The sequence below is a fragment of the Zea mays genome, chromosome 9 (assembly GCF_902167145.1).
Source record: "Zea mays cultivar B73 chromosome 9, Zm-B73-REFERENCE-NAM-5.0, whole genome shotgun sequence".
Classification (NCBI taxonomy): domain Eukaryota; kingdom Viridiplantae; phylum Streptophyta; class Magnoliopsida; order Poales; family Poaceae; genus Zea; species Zea mays.
In genome coordinates, this window is record NC_050104.1 from 89,453,407 (window position 1) to 89,472,687 (window position 19,281).

The 19,281-nt window shown below is 41.2% G+C and overlaps 1 protein-coding gene and 1 pseudogene across 1 annotated transcript; both read right to left on the reverse strand.

Moving 5' to 3' along the window:
- Positions 1-212: 212 nt before the first annotated feature.
- On the reverse strand, positions 213-2,222 carry LOC103638644 (uncharacterized protein At2g34160-like; annotated as a pseudogene).
- A 12,448-nt stretch (positions 2,223-14,670) lies between these two features.
- On the reverse strand, positions 14,671-18,791 carry LOC103638645 (transcription factor HY5). Its single transcript, XM_008661497.4, has 4 exons — positions 18,304-18,791; positions 17,746-17,935; positions 15,299-15,455; positions 14,671-15,185 (listed from the first exon to the last, which is right to left on the reverse strand). Exons 1-4 carry the CDS (start codon positions 18,641-18,643, stop codon positions 15,114-15,116), a joined length of 759 nt encoding a protein of 252 aa, XP_008659719.1. The 5' UTR covers positions 18,644-18,791; the 3' UTR covers positions 14,671-15,113.
- Positions 18,792-19,281: the final 490 nt, after the last annotated feature.

Genomic DNA, 19,281 nt, shown 5'->3' on the forward strand with positions numbered 1-19,281 from the left:
CCCACAATATCCACAAATTGAAAACCCAACAAAACACGTGTGAAAACGAATCTCGAATCTTATCATAAACATAAGTTACCACGAAAATAAATAAAATGAGCACAACACTAGAGTGCTAACACATAAGTACCTATCCCTTGTTGGCCAAGAGATAAAAAACCCACAACCTAGCAAAGTTGTACTAATACAACGCCAAAATTTAAGCTAGACGTTTAGCTCTGCTCCTCTGCCTCGGCAGCCTCCCTCTCCGCATCAGCTGCCGCCATCAGCTCATCAAATTTCTCTGTCTTTGCCCAACACTATTTCGATCTAGCCACAACAACAATATTAGCATATATAAAAATAGTTTGTTAGTAACTCCTGAGAAATGTTCATTTCTTATAAGGACCTTGGCTTTCTGAATAGGGTGGGCCCTTGAATCATCCTTGACATCAGCTGTGGATGTCATGATCTCCGCAAAAAAAAATCTCATTAGATGAAGATATGCGAAGATGTATCACAACGACAGAAGTATATAGGCTACAAATCCTTACTCTTTTCAACAACAAGCCTATTATTTTTTAGAATTTCGGCAACAGTCACCATAGTGGCAATGGCTGAGATGATAAACAAGCTCATCAGCATACCAACATGTTGTAATTAAGAAAGTACAATAAGGACATGCACAACAGAAGTACAATTGCAAAATATAATTAAGCATACGAAGTGAAACGTGAAATCATGGACATTATGTTATAATGTTTGTATTAATGTATTTTATCAAAATAAATATCCTAAAAGAGATACAATAACAAAAAAGCAAACATACCAAAAAAGTAATAAAAAAGACACCACTATAAATCACGCTAAAAGTTAACTTGGGCACTTGAAGTTTAACCACAACAATGTGTCATCATAGATCCACAAATTATACGCCCAATAGCTATACAATTTATAACTAAAATAACCTCTATTGACTTTTCAGAGTGAACTTTCACAAGGTCAGCACATCCTTGAGGTTGGACCGTTCAGTTCACTAAAATGCACGGATTCATTTCTTGCTCGAGAACGGCGAGAAACTGGTGGTTTTATCGTTACCGCTCACGTACGAGATATATTTCCCACTACGGTTTCTGAAGTACTCCCTCCAGTATCCTATTAGTTGTCGTTTTGGACAAGGTTCGAGTCAAACTTATAAAATTTTGACTATAAATAACTATTTTGTTATTTAGTTTTGAATCCTAATATTTATATGCACTGTTTTATCATAAACAGTACTTTTATAAAAGTATAAATGTATTAATATTTTATTTGTATTTTAACAAAAAAACATTGATCAAAGTTATATTTTGGAGACCGTGTCGTTGCCCTAACCGACAACTAATAGGAAACCTGAGGGAGTATTTCGGTTTTAAATTAAAAAATACAAGTCAAATTTTTTGGTCAAACCGAAATTTCGGAACAGTGAAAACAAGAATGTGAACCCTGCTCGAATGCCAAAAACTGATCACCAAACAACACAAGGGTGAACACCTTTCAGGATGAGCACATCATTGTGGTAAGTCACCAAACAAGACACTGCTTCAAATCGCTAAGACTTCACAGTCAAAACACAAAATCTAAGTAATTAGGCGTAGTTGTAATCAAAACTCGAGTGCGTGGATATATAAATGTTTCTGACCTTTTGAGATACAGAGGTAGATAAATGCCTCATTACATCAACACAACATAACGGTATAACACGTGTAGAATGGTAAAAGAATCATGAAGAGCAAAAGAGTTTTACTCATGCCAAGGGTCGAGAGCTCCACCTCCTCGTGCTGCTGCATGTACCTCTGCAACCATCATAGTAAATTAGTGTTGAGTTATTGCTAAACAGGAAAACATGATGCAAATTGAACAACCAATATTCTTTTGACATAGAAGAGATGAAATCAGATAGTTCCCCCTCCCCCAATCCTCTAGGGCTTAGTGACCAAAGCTCATCCTGGATCTACACACTAATTCTGAAAAACTTTTTTTAAAAATGGTGAAAAAAGGATGTGAATCCACAGCCTCGCTGTTGTCTAACTCGTAATAACCCCCCAAACAATCGAAGAGAAAAAACGAGAAAGGGAAAAACTCACCTTGGCGAGGTTGACATAGAAAAATAGTGGCTTCTTGGTGTTGGATACCTGGATTTTGTTCTTCATTTGCGGCTCCGTAATCGCCAGATTGTTCACTCCCTCCGTCAGCTCCTCCATCTCTGCAACCACAGAAACCCTAACCCTAACTCTCGGCATGAAAATCTGCCACTGCCTGGAGGCTACTGGCTCGGGTAGTACAAGGCGCGACACAAGAATCGCATGGGCAACACAGACGAAAGCTACAGTGAATCGGCGATGAGACAGGTAGCCGATAGCCCTATCCCCGCGAATGGGTTATATGGGAGGAGGAGGACGATGAAGGGGAGGCCCGGCAAGGCCAAGGTTGTCGTTCGATTTATATGGGAGGAGGGTGACAGGATGCATGGGCTCGCGATCAGGCCGGTTTGGTTTGAATGGGCCTAGGGCCTTTTCTTGGCCCACGAGGTGTTTTCTTGTTTTTTCTTTTTCATATATGTTTTTTTATAAATATATCTCCAATCTCTATCTATATCTCTAGTTGCACACAACGTGAGGGTGTACGACGTCGAGGACATAATCGAGTTCGTTGACTTCTTCCCTAGTGCCTTTCCTCATGGTATGTCCTCCAATTATAAATTTAGTAGTGTAGGGAGATTGAAAGATCACAATTTTGTGAAAGCTTAGTGCAAACAACCGCTTTGGCATCTAATTCCTGAATCCTTAACCTCTCATGTCATATACTGATATACTCATATATGCACCTTAACTCCTAAGACCATACTATCACTATAAAGAAGAACGTGCAATTATTTCATCATTCAAATTATTTGCTGATTGATTGCCTCAAATCCACCAGGCTAGTTTAGTGTTCCTTTCACCACCATGGGGAGGGCCATCATACATTCAAGCTTTAGTTTACACCCTTGATATGCAGAAGCCGAAAGACGGGTATGTTGCTAGCTCTGTTTGCCTAGTAAAATATTGATAATTGATAAGCAGCTTGCATATTTAGCACCTCAATTTTGTACCTTATGCCATCAAAATTTGCTGACAAAATCTGAATCTAAAACTGTATATACATGTAAATTGGGAAGCATTTGGATAGTAATCAAGATGAAAACCTAAGAACCAAGAGCTCCCCAAAACAATATTGTCTTAACAATCTTACCACTTTGTGTGTAGGTACGCAACATTTCAAGCAGCTTAGAAAACAGCTCCTAACGACATGTTCTTTCTGCAGACCGTGGACGTGACTCAAGTGGAGGAACTTTCTTGGTTGTATTGCCCTCCCTTAGATTCTGTGGTATATTATTTTCAATTCTCTTCTCAGATTTCTACCATTTCGAGAGAGCTTTTGTGTTTCATGATGTGTTTGATCTCTAATCATTCCAGAGCGAAGAGATTTACGTGCAACACAGATTCAAAGGAATCACTGCCTATTTTGGAAGACGATGAGATCACTTAGCCCATTATCAAAATTGAGATGAGCACATAAGTTTTTCTAGGTTCATGCTGAAATCAAAATCAATGACAATAAAATCACTCCAAAATTCATGTGGAAACACCATATACCAGAAGTAGAAGGGGGCCGTTAAATAGGAGAAGACATGTGCCGCCGTCGGCATAAGAGAAGGTGTGCTAGCCGCCTAGCCATTGACTCCATGATAAACGAGGCTGTAGCCTGCTGCAGCCTATGCACTGAAGCAGCAGAGGCGAGAGTGGAGGCGAGAGCAGACGTGGCAGGGGCGAGAGGGAGGCTGTGCACTAGACTCAGCCTTACAATTAGATCTAAGCGTATTGGTTGGATATTAAAAATCTAGGCCATCGATTTAAGATCTCTAGCCATGCTCGTTTTTCAAAAGTGTCCTTGTGATTTTCTGTATTAGCGAATTAATATATTATCATTCAAAAATAATTACACATCGGTCCTGTTTTTGTTGGATTAGCCCCTGACTTTTTTGTTAATAGACATGTCGTCCTACCTTCATCAGTTTATACCGAGGCCCTTGTGTTTATAATTAAAATTACGTAGGGACCCCAGGTTTTTAGAGAATGACCCCTAGAAGTATATTTTTTTAATATAAAATTAATCATAAAACTTATTTGTGCCATAACTTTTCATTCTAACTCCAATTTTAGTGGTTCTTGAGTCTGCGGCTTGATCTTGATGCATAGATTTGTTTTATGCATATGTTTTCACTGTTTGGTGTTGAAAGGGAAATGGTCTAGATAGCCATTTCTACCTCTGGTTTGGTGATTAAGTGTCCAACACACTATTATGGACTAACTTGTTTGTAATGAGTATGAGTACATGTTCACTTGTATGCAATTTGAAGGTGCTAAATCCAAATGAGCTCAAAGAAGGCTATAAAGTGTAACTTCTGGTAAAATGGTAAAACAAAAAGGTTTGAACACTTAGATATATAAGTTGCATATGCCTAATACTATGTGAAAGTGCATTCATCCCTTTTGTGGGTTTTGGTGAATTGGATAACAACAGATTTAAAGGTCTAACAAGTTTGCTAAGTGTTGAACAAGAAATTCAGTATGATGAACATACTTGAATAGTGTATAATGACCAGTGAACAAAGGTTTAACACAAGGTTAAATAACCAGTGAGACAATGCAAATGGATATAATATGGTCTCTATATTGGTTTGAATATATGGACAAGACCTGAGAAATCACTGCATACATATGATCATAATAGAGGTTGAAGTGATTAAGAGGATTGGTCAAGCCAAAGTGAATAAGATATGAGGAATCATGAATTGGCTTGACCATATTACTATTAGTCCATATATGCTTATATGAGAATCAAACTAGAGCTTGATTGATCTTAACATTTATATCTAGATGACATTCAAGCAAGGTTTACAATATCGAAGAAATGATTCTCTCAATGGATGCTCAATATGATGTGACTCAATAATGGCTTGATAGGGTGAAGATAGCAAGGAAAGGGCTTCGAGGAACTAAGTGAAGGTGAAGGCCAAGCGACGGCTTATGGACTGAGGTACCATTGCTAAGGTGAAGAAGAGAGTACTTGCACTAAGTCGATGAACTAATTAGCAATGAAGAGTTATATTGTGTTGATGCATCAGTAAGGTGACTTGAAGCCATGAGTTGAGCTCATATATGGTGAAATGGTTTAAGTCACAGGCTCGATTTGTGTTTGCTTCAAAAGGTGAGACAAAGATGCTTGTGATCCTTAAGAAGCAACGCCATGGAGAAATCACACATGAGACACCAATGGCTCAAGAAGTTTACTTAATTATATTTTATTTAACTTGAGTATAGGAATCGCCGTACTATCAAGGGGGGTCCAAAAAGAAGGTTGGTGTTGGTACTAAAGCTCAAAATCCTTGATCCAAAACTTCTACTTTATCCTTTTTAATCTTTAGTGAAAGTATGTAGTACAACCTTTTTAAGTTTATCTTGGCCAAAATTGCTCTTTGAAAAATACTGGTTCAACTGGTTTTCAGGCTGGTTCAGCTGGTATTCAAATACCAGCTTAGCTGGTTTTTGGACAAGCTCAGTCGGTTTTGGCCCTGGTCCACCTTTCTTCTCAGCCAGCCATAAGTCTGTGTGCGATTTTTTGGAAAACCAACTCAGCTGGTTTTGGACCAGCTTAGCCAGTTTTGGCTTCGGTCCAGCTACCTACTCAGCCGACCACTGGACCGAATTTCAGTCTGCTGGAAACCGGTTCAGCCGGTTTTAGACGGTTTTTGAGCAGAAAAGTCAAAAACGGCTAGTTTTGGAGCCCCACCTATATATACTCACTCCTACCTCTCTCCCCCACACAAGAGCACGACTCAAACTCCATTCCTAACCTAAGAAACACCTTTCACTCTCTCTCTCTCTCTCATCTCTTGCCTCTCCCATTTCAAATCTTTGGAGAGAAATCTTTGTGTGGGATTGAGGAGCTGTGGTTTTTGTTCTTCATCTCCAAATCCTTATTCTTCTTGATTCGAGCTTTGGTACTACATCGAGTTCTTTGTGGATTCATTACTCTTGGAGCTTCTAGCTCCTAGATGACTAGGTGTCGCTTGTGAGTGTCCAAATCTTGTGGAAGACCACAAGAAAGTTTGTATTACCCGCTCGTGAGCAAAGATTAGTGTGTGGGCTTGACTTTTGTGGTCGACGAAGGGAGGATTAGGGTTGAAAGAGACCTGACTCTTTGTGGGCGCCTCAACGAGAAAGTAGGGCACCTTGGTGGTGTGACCGAACCTCGGTATAAATCTTGTGTCTCTTATGTTCTTGCTCATTGTGTTTGTTCGTGTTCTTCGTTCTCTCAGCATTCTTTGGAAGATTTATTTATATCTTTTTAGTGTGTGGATTTTGAGAAGTGCCCTTCTTAGATCTACTACTTTCAACCCTGTGGATCATCTAAAACATCTCATTTCCAAAGTTAACTGGATGAATTTCGAGATTAATTCAGTTTTATATCTCATTATTTAGTTGAGCTCGTGCAAACCGGTTGAACTGGTTTTGACACCGGTTTTACTCAGTTCGTTTAGAATTTTTGTTGGGAAAATTTCCGCTTGCCTATTCATCCCCCCTTTAGGAAACTTTCAATATGTTTCTAGCACTTTTGTTTGATGTTTAACTCAATTTTGCGAGAAAAAGTGTTTTTAGGACATGGTTTGAGCCAAACTACAAATTATTGTGAAACTATGAAGAAATGATGAGTTTCCTACACTTAATCAATTGTGGTATATGCTAACAATGTTTGTGTAAGTCGTAGAAAGGCTCACAAGAAAGTCCAAGTCAAATGGACTCAATCTACAAAAAAGCACATCATTGGGCTGGACTGTGGTTCACTGGACCGGTCCGGTGGTGCAACAAGCTACCTTCGTATTTCGAGTTTTTGTTTATAAAAATCACCGAACCGCCTACAGTAACCGGTCTGGTGGTGCACCAGACCGTTTCAACGACTATCTCCCTCGGGCGTGTGCTGGATAATGGCTAGCTGATGTGGCACCTAGTCCGAAGGTGCACTAGACTGGTCCGGTGCTAGTCAGTTAAGGAAGGGAATCAGTTATATCCCGGGGAAGGAGCTATAGGACCCTGTCTGCTGGCGCACCGGACCGGTCCGGTGCCCTTGAGTAGAGCACAATTTCAGCGGCTTTTATATGGAAGAAGCAATGACTATGGGGGCTCTTTAGGCTATAAAAGGATCTCCTAGGCGACCTCCTTCAGTACCCAAGCATACCAAGAGTACAAGATCATTCCAACTCTCCGCCACAACATGTTCTAGTGATTTTAGAGAGATCTGAGCGCAGTTCTAAGGTGTTCTTGCTATTTTGTGTGACTGAGCTGTTGAGATCTTGATCCTTGTATTGTGTGACTGCTTTTGGCTCTTGTGTATGTACTCTCTCCTCTCTCTTGTGCTATGTTTCATGTTGTAATTCTGATTTCTGTGTACGGCTGCAAGAGACTCCAATTTGTGGAGATTCCTTGGGAGAGGGATATAATTGACATAAGGACAATTGTGGCACTCAAGTAGATCTTTGGATCAATTGAGACAGATTGAGTGCAACCATTGTCTATTGGGACACAACAGCGTGGAGTAGGCAAGCATTTGAGGCTTGGCTGAACCATGGAGAAAATCACCATGTCACTTGTGCTTGATTATTTGTGAGTTTTCTTCCTCTTTCTAAGCTCTCACTTTCACCTGCAATATTGCTCTTAGTTGATTATACATCTTGAAAGAGCAATCAAGTGAAGAGAACTTCTTTCCTCTTCTCACTCCATCTTGGTCTTATTTTGCACTAACTCTTAATTTGGAGACCAAGTCTGTGTTTGAAGTTGTGTTTTGTAGGCATCACCTATTTGCCCCCTCTAGGTCCTCTTAGGTGTACTGTTATTTTTTTATTTATGTTTTACTTATTTGTATGTGTTCTGTGACTAGAAGAGCTATTGATCGAGGGATCGAAAGACCAGACCTATGAAGACTTGCTTTGGAAGGAAAGTTGTGTCCTTGATCACATTGTGTGATCATGTATAATATTTACTTTTATGTTCTCACTAATGCCACACACTATTAGGTTTAATCTGATGGGACTTATTAAGTAATGACTAGTCTTGTTTTTCTATACCTTATTTATATCATGGTTTACTTTATGTTAGATAAACATGCTAGTTTCTTTACATGGTTTATGTGGATGTTCTTACATAGGAAACATAAATGTTGCTTTATTATTGTGATATGTTATTCTTGTGGTATATTATTTGTTGGTACATGAACATTGTGTTTGATTAGAATATGGGACGACAACCCGAGAAACAGTACAACCACAAGAACTATTATGGCTCTTGATAGAGGACGAAGCCCGATCTTCTGTGAGGTACCATAACTTGATTCGATGGAGATCTCGACGTTGATGATCGAAGGCTCCGAGGGAATAGATCATCGCAATCACTACACCACTGCTCTGTTGGTTATCACCCATGACACATGAGTGACCTCGCCACGAAGGCTTATCCCTGCAAGCACAATCAAGAATACAAGCAAGAACAGGAAGAATGCAATCAAAACTATATTGATCACGAGGTGGATCCTCACAAACTGATGAACGACGATACTGTTCAATGGTAGAAATGGTCTAAGCAAAACTCAAACCCTAATGTGGTGGTGGATGCTGATAAAATAGAGGTTAGGGGTGTGCGTGACCCCTGGTCGCACCCCTAATGGCTCCAACATGATAAATGACCCAATCACCCAATAAACGGTGTCGCAGTACCAAAACAAAATCTGAACGCTGATTTGTTTCGACGATTCCCGTCGACTCCGAATGAATTTTAAGGTGGTTCCAGTTGGGTTGGAAAGGTTATCTTCTTAGATTTACATCCATATAAATCCCAACATATTCAAAGTTTGGATGTATCATGGGCGTCTGTTTTGGTGTATATTGGTCCTGGACTCCAAGGTAGAGACGAAGTTGAGTCAGACTTAGCTTTCTGTTGTTGTGAGTGTCCTAGCTTTTCCTCCTTGACATATTGGCCTTTCACAAGTACTTACTGGTCCTTTCCAAGATTCCTAATCATCAAAACATCCATGGCACAAAGCGTAAGCTCTAAAACACAATTGACTAAGTAAGAATGAACCTGGAGATTTAGCTGTCGTGCACATGCTCGTGTTGTCGGTCCATGCATTGTTTGTATGTGAGTGATGTCCTCATCATCCTCTCCCACTTGAACTGGAGTCACCCTCGACTTATGCAGTGGCCAAGGGGGTGGCCGAACAATCCTAGGATGTACCAGGCCTTTAGGCCAAGAAACAGGTGTCGCTGATTTCTAGCAGATTCTAGACATCATCTTATTACAACGACTCTCATAAATTTTGAGCATATTTTGATGTGTGACTAGTTGGTTTGGAAAGCTTATCTTCTTAGCTTTCTAATGGTATCTAGAACGTCAAAAACAAAGTACGTATGTAGTCTGGGCGTCCGTTTTCGTGAGACCCACTCCTGCAGTTCGAATCAGATCCGTGAATAAACTTAACTTAGACTCCCCTTAATCTTGTGACTCTATCATTGATTGAGCCTTGAACATATAGTTTACGTCCATGTACTCATCATTCTCCCTTCTTGGTTTTGAGTCATCCTCGACTCAAAGTAGTTGGTGCCTCCATAAGGTGTTGTTGTAGGACTTGACATCATCCAACCTTGCTCCCCTTCTTGAAATTGATCCTGTTATTGCGAAACATACAAAGAAGGACAAGAGGAACTAGACATGATATAGTTAGCTTTAACACAACCATCTAGTTGATCATATTGTTTCATGACAAAAGGAGAATTTATATTTGAACAAATATATACTCGATGTACCATATATTCTCGTTTCCAATTCTATCTTCCAATAAAATGATATGTATGTTAAGATGTCCATGGAAAATTGGCAATAAAATAAAGTTTCTCCTCTAAATTATTTAGATTACATAGAACATCAAATTCAATAAAAGCCAAAGTATTTAAAGGAGATAACAATTTTAGCTAATCATGCACACTAGTTATGGGATTGAATGTTTTAATTTCTTTCATAAGTTGTGGCATAGAGACAACAAAAGCATCATCACATAACTCTTCTTTACCAGAAGGAACATGTTGATGATTATGAGAAAAATTTATCACATCAACAAAAGTCTCACCATGAGCATTACCTTTACTCTCGCTAGCAAAAGGACTACTTGATGAATTATGAAATGATGGGTCTTAACTTTCTAATGCTGCTATGAGAACCTCATTTTCTTTAACATCATCCTCTCACTTTTGTATATGATCCTGCAAAAGGTTAGTCACAGCAAGAGAAACAACAATATTATGATCTACTAGATGATGCACCTCATTTGATGAATTTAATTCAGGAGGTGTATTAATAAAAGTTTCTCACATAAGAATTTTTAGATCTTTCCAAGTTTATGGTTTATCTAATGGGGTTAAGAATTCCCACCAAAATAAAAGCAGATTGGGTCAAAACACTAGTTGTCTTTTTGATCTTTTCTGTTCACACATAAAATATTTTGCAAAAAGACAATCTATCATAGTTTCCCTCTCATTATATTTTTCAGCATCTATATCATCATAAGATGGAAAAGCAAGAATATGATAACCTACGAAAGAAGTTGTAGGCTGTGGTAGACGAGTCTCCATCGTGTCCATATGTTTAACAAGTCCAAACTCTCTTCAACCTTTCAGTGTTCATGTTGAGTGCATCACACATAGCTCCCATCATGTCGTGGAGCTCTAGATGGGATGTTCCTGTCATTGTTAGTACAAAACATAAACAAAGACAACAAGCAAAAGTTATGAACCCTACAACTACTCTCAAGGGTGGTCGTGGAACACAAGTTGTGAAGTGTCTTACCCCGCTCTTACAAGGTTCTTACCAGCACTACAGGTGGCAAATGATGGACGGTGTGACAGCACAAAGAGTGTGTGTGATTGCAAAGGAGTATCTGTTCTGTTCGAGAAAAAGGTGGAGCTTTGGGAGAAGCCGCTCTGACATAGAGATTATAACAGCAGCAACACCAGCCCCGAAGGACCCCCTGAACCATCACAAAAAATTGTCCATGTAGCTTATTCTGATGTGGTAGCTTCATCCCGTGAGCCAAGAGTCCAATTAGCAATGAAATCTGCTAGTGCTTGAGATTGAATAGATGATCTATGGACAAAATAAATGACAAACTCATTGAGTTCGATGGCCAATTTTCTAATTAGCCCTGAAGCTTCTCTATTTCTTATGATATCTTTCAAAGGCTATGATGAAGGTACGATGATGTTGTAGGGCTAGAAATAATGCTGAAGCTTTATAGAGGCCATTAAGACTACTTACAGGACCTTCTCCATCTTTATGTAATTTTTTTGGATGGGCCTAATACTTCGAAGACGAAGTATACTAGCATTTGCTTTTTGGTTCCTCCTTCCACGTTCTCCTAAACCAGAGCAACACTTACAGTGGACTACAAAGCTGATATATAGAGCAATAGAGGAGCCCCTGGCGATGGTGGGGAGAGGGTTGTCAGTTGGAACAAATATTGTTTCAGCTCTTCAAATGCTTGCAGATGAGCTAGTCCCCATTGGAATACTTCTGCTGATTTGAGTACTTCAAAGAAAGGCAAGCTTCATTCTGTGGATCTTGAAATAAATCTATTCAAGGAAGCAAGCCTTCCTGCTAACCTTTGAGCTCCTTTTCTTGACTTTGGTGGTTCCATCCAAAGTATGACCTCTATCTTGTGCGGATTTGCTTCAATCCCTTTTGTTGGTACAAGGCAACCAAGGAATTTGTCCTTCATTCCAAATACACATTTTTAGGGTTGAGCTTCAGGTCTGCTCTTTAGAAGTTGGCGAAGATCTCTTGAAGATATGAGATATGGCTTTGCTGCTTTTTGCTTCTGACAATAATGCCATCAACATAAGTTAAGACATTCGTGTCAAGTTATGTGCTCAACACCTTAGCTGTCATCCTACGGAAGCTTCCGCCAGCATTTTTGAGCCCCTCAGGCATCCAAAGATAGCAATAGGTGTCACTGGGGTTATGAAGTTGGTCTTTGGCTCATCCTTCTCCTTCATCTAAATCTGATGATAGCCTAAATAGCAATCTAGTAAGCTCATAAGCTCCGAAGTAGCTGCTACATCCATGAGGGAATCAATTCTTGGCAATGGGAACTCATCCTTCGGGCATGCCTTGTTGAGGTCTGTGAAATCTATACACATCCTCCACTTGCCATTTGATTTCTTGACATAACTGTGTTGGCAAGACATTCTTGATATGTGACTTCTCTTATGATGCCAGCACTAAGCAACCTTTTGACTTTGGCCTTTGCACCTTTGGCCTTGTCTTCGAACATTTTACGAAGCTTTTGCTTTCTTAGTCTACTACTTGGATCAACATTCAGTGCATGCTCTATGACACTTCTAGCAACCCCACAAAATTCATTTGCTGACCAAGCAAAGGCATCCTTATTATGAAAAAAGAATCTTTTGCGCTCTAATTCTAGCTCCGAAGACATCTGTGAGTCAAAAATACCCTTTGATCAGCTACATCTTCGCAAAGCAGAATTGGCTTCGGCTGATCTACCAAAGATGCTTTTTCTTTGATTTGCTTTTATGATGCCTGAGCTTGCACTTCGACATCATCAATGTTGTAGACGATTTTGGTCTCTTGTAAGGTACCTTATGCCCTTCTTGCGACCTCTTGACTTCCATACACTGGTATGTCTCCTTGATTGCTTGGTATCTTCATGCAGAGATAAACTGAATGCTTCAAAGATATTGAGTGTTCCTCTTCCAATAATTGCACTGTATGGGAAATCCATATCGACTATCTCAAACACAACTTGTGTTCTTGTATTGTTAACATAGCTGAAGGTGATGGGCATAGCCAATTTTTTGAGGGCCAACACCTGCAGCCCTCTGAAGTTACAGAGAGAATAAGTTGAATCTTAGATTTTATGTTCTGACTCCTGCATCTGCTTGAAGGCTTTTGCGATTATGATACCTGCTGCACTGCCCATGTCAACCAAGACATTGTGAACTACGAAGCCCTTTATGACACATGATATCGCCATAGCATCTCTGCGTGTGTAATCTTTGAGGCGAAGGTCCTCTTGAGAGAATGCAATGGTAATGTGAGACCATTTTGTTTTGATGTAGGGTCCTTGGACACTCACATGTTGTACCCTTCTTTAGGCTTATTTCCTTTGCCTTTTATTGTTAGGTTCGAAGCTCGAGCCTCCAGTGATAGGGAGTGCAAGCTTCTTCGAGTTTGATGACGAAGCTTGATGGCTTGCCATGCTCTTCATCATGGTCGTGGAATCACCGAAGGTGGGAGCCAATGTTTATCACTTTCTTTTGATTGCTAAAAGATATAAAACATAAGGCAACACAAGTTATAAAAAATAAGCTTCTCTCTTCAATTAACCCTTCTTCGAAGGTTAATTCAACAGAGAAGATGAAGGGTGGAAATATATGTATTTTAACAAGGATAACATGTAAACAAATAAAAAGCAAGATATGTTACTCATCTGAACGTTCACACACATATAATTCATTCCTTGCAATATATCAAATGATTACAAGCGTACATTTGGCTTTACACAAGTGATAACTCGAAGGTATCTTTGAAGGCTGCGCGAAACGAAGCTCTAGGCTCTCGAAAACGTAAATTACGCATGACATTGTTCCTCTATTTATAGTCATGGGATACAACTTCATATGAAACTATAAATATGTTCACAAGTATATGACCATGTTGACTTTTTTTGAAAACTTTGACTACTCGTATTATTCAAAATATTTATTCAAAAATGTAAAATTTTAAGTCAAAAATAAACTACCTTAAGTGATAAAACAAATCATAAAAAATAATAACTCATTATTTTTTTGAATAAGACGAGTGGTCAAAGTTTTTTTAAAAATCAACGATGTCATATATTTATGAACGGAGGGAGTATATAATTACTATAAACATTATGAAGACAATATTATACTTTTCCACCTATATATTTTGCGGATCGAGTCCTCCACGATTTTTATCTTCATCTCTCGTCAGCCACATCTTAACATCCGAAGCTACCCCTTTCGACATCAACCAACTTAGCGCTCTCGTAAACTTAAATCTCCTTTGCTTCGTCCCTGTTGTTAGCTTCAACTTGGTGATAAAGGTAAAAACTTTTATCTAAAAATTGCTTTTCAAGACGAAGTTAGCAACTTGTGGTGTGTTTGGTTTGTGGAGTCACTCAATGTTTCATGAGGTGATGCATCATAAGTTCATTCCATCAATTTTGGTAAAATCAACCCACTCCTCATGTATATACTAATTATTAGTTTATGAGGAATGAGGTGATGATGGATCAATCCATTTTACTCCACAAACCAAATAAAAAAGTGAGAAGAAGATGGATCACTTCATTCTTCAAACCAAACACACTCTTGTAGAACTTCGGCGCGAAGGCTCCCCAAACAATGTACATCTTAAAAAAACAAAAAAAAACATCTCATAGTTTAAAATGAATGGGTTACTAAATAGTAACTAATATTTATATCTTCTAAAATTCTAGCATATGGGAGAGGACATGTCGATGTATTGGTCAAGCTAAATAAAATGTGTCATCAGCGAATCTGCACGTTTGCACAACCGTACAGTACAGAAGACACACAAATTCAGAATTCAGACAAGCCTAGTTATTACATTACAGTTGTTGCACCACGGACTTGTGCACTGCGTCCACTCCGCCTTGCGTACAGTCTACACACGAAGGCGAATCGAATTACAAGTTGGCAACGCGATTGCATGCATACAGCTAGACAAAGTTGCAGAACGGACTGAATCACTGAACACGTGCGTATATATGCAGCACAGGGTCCCTGTGAAGGGAGGCTGGCTATATATGATTGTAACTAAATAACGAGCTTGCATGACCAGTTCAATCTTTCTACTAGCTCTCTCAAGCGGTATTTCCTTGCTTTAATTAATTAGTTTCTTCGAAGTGCAACCGGGTTCTAGGAGGAGTTGTATAGACGACAGCTATTGGCTGTCTCCACCAGCACTGCTGCTACCTGGGCCTCTTCTGTTGTTGACAGTGGTGTTCTTCAGTATCTGCAGGCAGTAAAATCAAATTACAGTGTGGTGTTCTTTGCAGTTCATCCATTATTCAAGAAATAGTAACCCATGCATGTGTAAGTAATACGATACGACTGTGCTTCGCGTACCTGTCTAAGCATCTGGTTCTCGTTCTGCAGCGTGGACAGCTTCTCCTCCAGCTCCGAGTTCCTCTTCTCCAGCTCCTTCACCCTCACCTCCAGCTCGCTCAGGTACGCCTTCTTCCTTTCCCGTGCCTGCTGCGCCGACACCCGGTTCCGAAGCAACCTGATGATGAGTGCGGGGCCTCTTTAATCTGTTCGCGGTGGGCTTTATGGCTACGAAAAGGCCCCACCTATTATTTTTTTTTTTGGGGCTACAGATATGACATCGCTCGCTCCTCACTGTTCCTTAGCAATGCGGAAATGCACTTGCGGCATGTGTCAAATCAGAAAGCATCTATACACAGTCAACATTTATATTGCAAAGACTAAATATTAGCTTAAATGAAATTCAAACTCGATGAACATCCATTCATTCACATACTCATTCTCATGAATATATATTTTTTCTAGATAAAGTAGTTGACGTGATGCGAGGCTACAACAACATGACTGTGATTCTTTTCTAGATAATAAAGTAGTTGACGTGATGCGAGGTTACAACAACATGACAGCGAGGCAATGTATTAGCATTGGTGCCACCACGCAAAAATATCCCGGTATATATAGATGAGACTGCACCATCAAGTTTCTGATAACACAAAGACTTGCTAGAAAATATTTTGTGTAACAATTCAAATCACAAAGAAAAAAAGGAGATGGTGATGCCATTGTCTAAGAGCCTGTTTGGCAGGACTTGGGCTCTAGATTTCCTCTGAAAAAAGACAGAGTCTGCTAATCATTTTTATTTAAAATAGCTTACTAAAAAAGCACCTAAAAGCTAAAATCATTTTTGTACTATAGAGAAAAAGCCATAAATAATAGCTTCATTGGCTTTGACTCTGGCTCTAACACTTTAATACATGGAAATGACTTTGGCTCTAGAATAAATCGTTTCTGCTTAACGATTTACAAAATGGTTTCAGCTCTACTAAAGATTTGGTTTTCAGAAGAAGAAAAAAACTAGAGTTAGAGTTGTTTTTGTGTAAGCCAGAGCCCTGCTAAACAGACCCTAAACCTGCTAAGTCGGATGCCCTATTGTCGGACCAGCCACATCATCTAATCCTCGTGAAACTTGGCCAGCCGGCTCGACCAAATTTTATGTAGATTCAAAGCGATTTATTTTGGTTTTAGATCTATTTTGAGCGTGGGAAATTTGGAGAACGCATTTTAAGACTTGTTTCCTATCCAGGCAAGATCATCCCCTCTATATGAATGTATGAGAGAGAATCACAAGTAATCGAGAATCCCAACTTTCAATCATAAAAAAACATATCTAATGCCTCTATTTATCCTTCTTTCTCATGTATCTATTCTCATTCCTCGTCGATGTTGCATGGTTGGAGGATCAATTAATGACGAAGCCCACAACCGCTGCACGCTCTAACGACGAGGTTTCTCTTGAACATGTGAGGTTTCACGTTTTAAGGCCGTTGTCAGTGCACTATTTCAATACAATACCAATTCTGCTACATCATATTTAAACTAGGTAACCATGTAGATAAAATTTTATCCTCATAAAACTCTATCAACTCCCATAAAACTCTCTCTATATCTCTTCTATTAATTGCAATGTTATGTCATCAACATGCTGATATGTGACCGTATTAAATGAGTATAAAACTCCTATTACGAAATACGAATGGCCTAAGAGACCTCGCCGGTTACCATTGTGTCTTGCATGTCGTGCTCCAAACAAGGCTTCTACACAGGGTGACTATTAGGCTAATCACAATAGAGGTTTCATGAGGTGTTTCACGTATTAATTAGCCTGCCACATTAGCTATTTAGATGACATGTCACAACATTTAATAAGGAAGAGTTTCATGGAGTTCATGGGGATGAAACCATGTTAACTCGTTTCCAAGGTCTTGGAAACTGTGTGAAACCTCCACTGAGAGTGTTTTGTTTCATCTTCATATAATTGAGTAAATCATATTGGTTATTTATATGCAGCATTTAAGAAGTATGTTGACATATGAAACAGTGAAATGAAACTCTCTATTGAAAGAGGGTGTTTCATTCATCCATAAAACTGACGTGGTATTTTTGGAAATAGGGACATGAAATTCTAACTGTGATTAGCTTTAAGGGCGCGTTTGGTTGCGGGACAACCAAGACAGGGACGTCCCCTGACGTCCTCTCTCGTCTCTCTAATTTTGAGAGATAACTGAAAACAACGCTAGAATAGTCATGTCCCAACAATTAACCTTGAATTCGGTCTAGCACTGTGAGTACTTACTACGCATGTATTGTAGTAGTTGTGAAGTGAAACACGGCCTTCAATTCGGTATAGCACTGTGAGTACTTACTACGCCGACACAAGCTCTCGATTATCGTGTCTTGAGGACAGTCTCTGAGGCCGCTAAGCTCGCAATGGATCGCCCAAGCTGGTATTCGAAGAGGCGTGAACGCACCTTTTGAGGCGGCGGTGCTCCTTGTCGGCCGGGCTGCGGCCGCGGCGGCTGGCGCTGGCCGCCTGCGACGCGGACGACGTCCCGGCAGCGGCCGCGGCAGCGGTCGCCTCCCTGCCGGACGTCGACGGGCTGGTCAGCAGCTCCAGGCCAACCTCCGGCACCCTCCTGATCTCCTCGTCGCTCTCCATCGCTGCACACCCGCGGCCGGTGATGATCTCGTTAAAATCAGCCTCTATCTCGTGCATGCATGCATGATGATCAGTGGATGCGAGAGAAATACACAGTTGCACTCCACTTGGCGTAGTAAGTATATTGTAAAGCTACAAGGACAAGCTAGAAGTCTTTTCCTTGGAAAGAGGAAAGAAACAAAACGACCGAAGAGACCTCCGAAAGCCTGATCGAACAAAGTGGCGAGAAGAACTAAGAGCAAGGCAAAGTCAGAAGGACATGCATGCATGCGTGCTTGAAGAGATTAACCGATCGAATTAGTCGAATGCACCGAGGAGAAAAACCAAGATCGTCACAAAAAAAGCGAGTGTGTTGTGTGCGCGTGCATGCCTTCTTCCCTGGTCTCCCCCGTCTCCGGCGCCGAGCTGGAGGAGCGCTCGCTGCTGGAGAGCAGCGAGCTCGTCGTCGTCTGATCCTGCATGTTCCTGCGCGCGCGCCCTCGCGGGTCTCGGCTCGTCGGCAAACGGCCGGCGGTCGGCAGTCGGCAGGGGATAGATTTCTTATTAATTGTGTGCGCCTTTTCTCTGTCAGCTGAATCTCCTTCCTGCACGATTTGTTGAGTATGTTCAACATGGTCGACAGTTTTTGTGTGTGTGTGCGCGTGTGGACGTGTGGTAAACATCCAGGATCTCTTACAGACGGCCCCCTCGACATCTCTCATATTAGACATGTTCCTGTTTGCAGCGTTACACGAAATCTACTCCTACAGGCCTAAAAACAACTAATGCAATTTTAGCGTACAAGGCCACGCGTTGGCCAGGACAGAAATTCGACGAGGTTTTGAATGAAAAAAAGGCACTGTGCTTTCCACTCCCGGGGATCTAGCTCTGCCGACGTGACACTGACAGGGCGTCCAGTAGAATCGCGGGGGCCGGGGTGCGCGCGCCCCACAGCCATCCGCTCCCGCCGGATCAAAGGGCCCGGAGCCCGACCACGTCTCGGCGTACGAGGCCACGCGTTGGCCGCGCCCAGCGGAAGGTGGCGAGGCGCGCTGCGTGGACGCGCTCCCGGCCCCTCACTCCCACTGCAGCTCGCCGACACGTTGGCCACGGCGCGTCGGGACCCCGCGCGTCGGCGATGTGGGCGGAGGGGCGGGCAGGCGCTCGCGGGGAGGCCGCCGGCACGAGGCGGGCAGGTGCGCGTCCCCGTTTTCAATGCGCGCCTTTTCGGCGTGTGGCGGTGGCTCGTCGGCGGCCACAACGCGAGACCTCGCCGTGGGGGGATATGCTGGGTCGGCGGGACGGGGGCTGTTGCATCCGACGGCGGATTTGTGCGCTTTGTCTACCGGACCTCGACCTCGAGTGCTGT

What these genes read in the sequence shown, in the direction of transcription:
- LOC103638645 (XM_008661497.4), bottom strand. Translation starts at nt 18,643, where the DNA reads ATGTCTAATATGAGAGATGTCGAGGGGGCCGTCTGTAAGAGATCCTGG. An exon ending in GGGGGAGACCAGGGAAGAAG is followed by an intron (nt 17,936 to 18,303) that starts GCATGCACGCGC and finishes GCGGGTGTGCAG; the next exon opens with CGATGGAGAGCGACGAGGAG. An exon ending in AGAACCAGATGCTTAGACAG is followed by an intron (nt 15,186 to 15,298) that starts GTACGCGAAGCA and finishes TACTGCCTGCAG; the next exon opens with ATACTGAAGAACACCACTGT.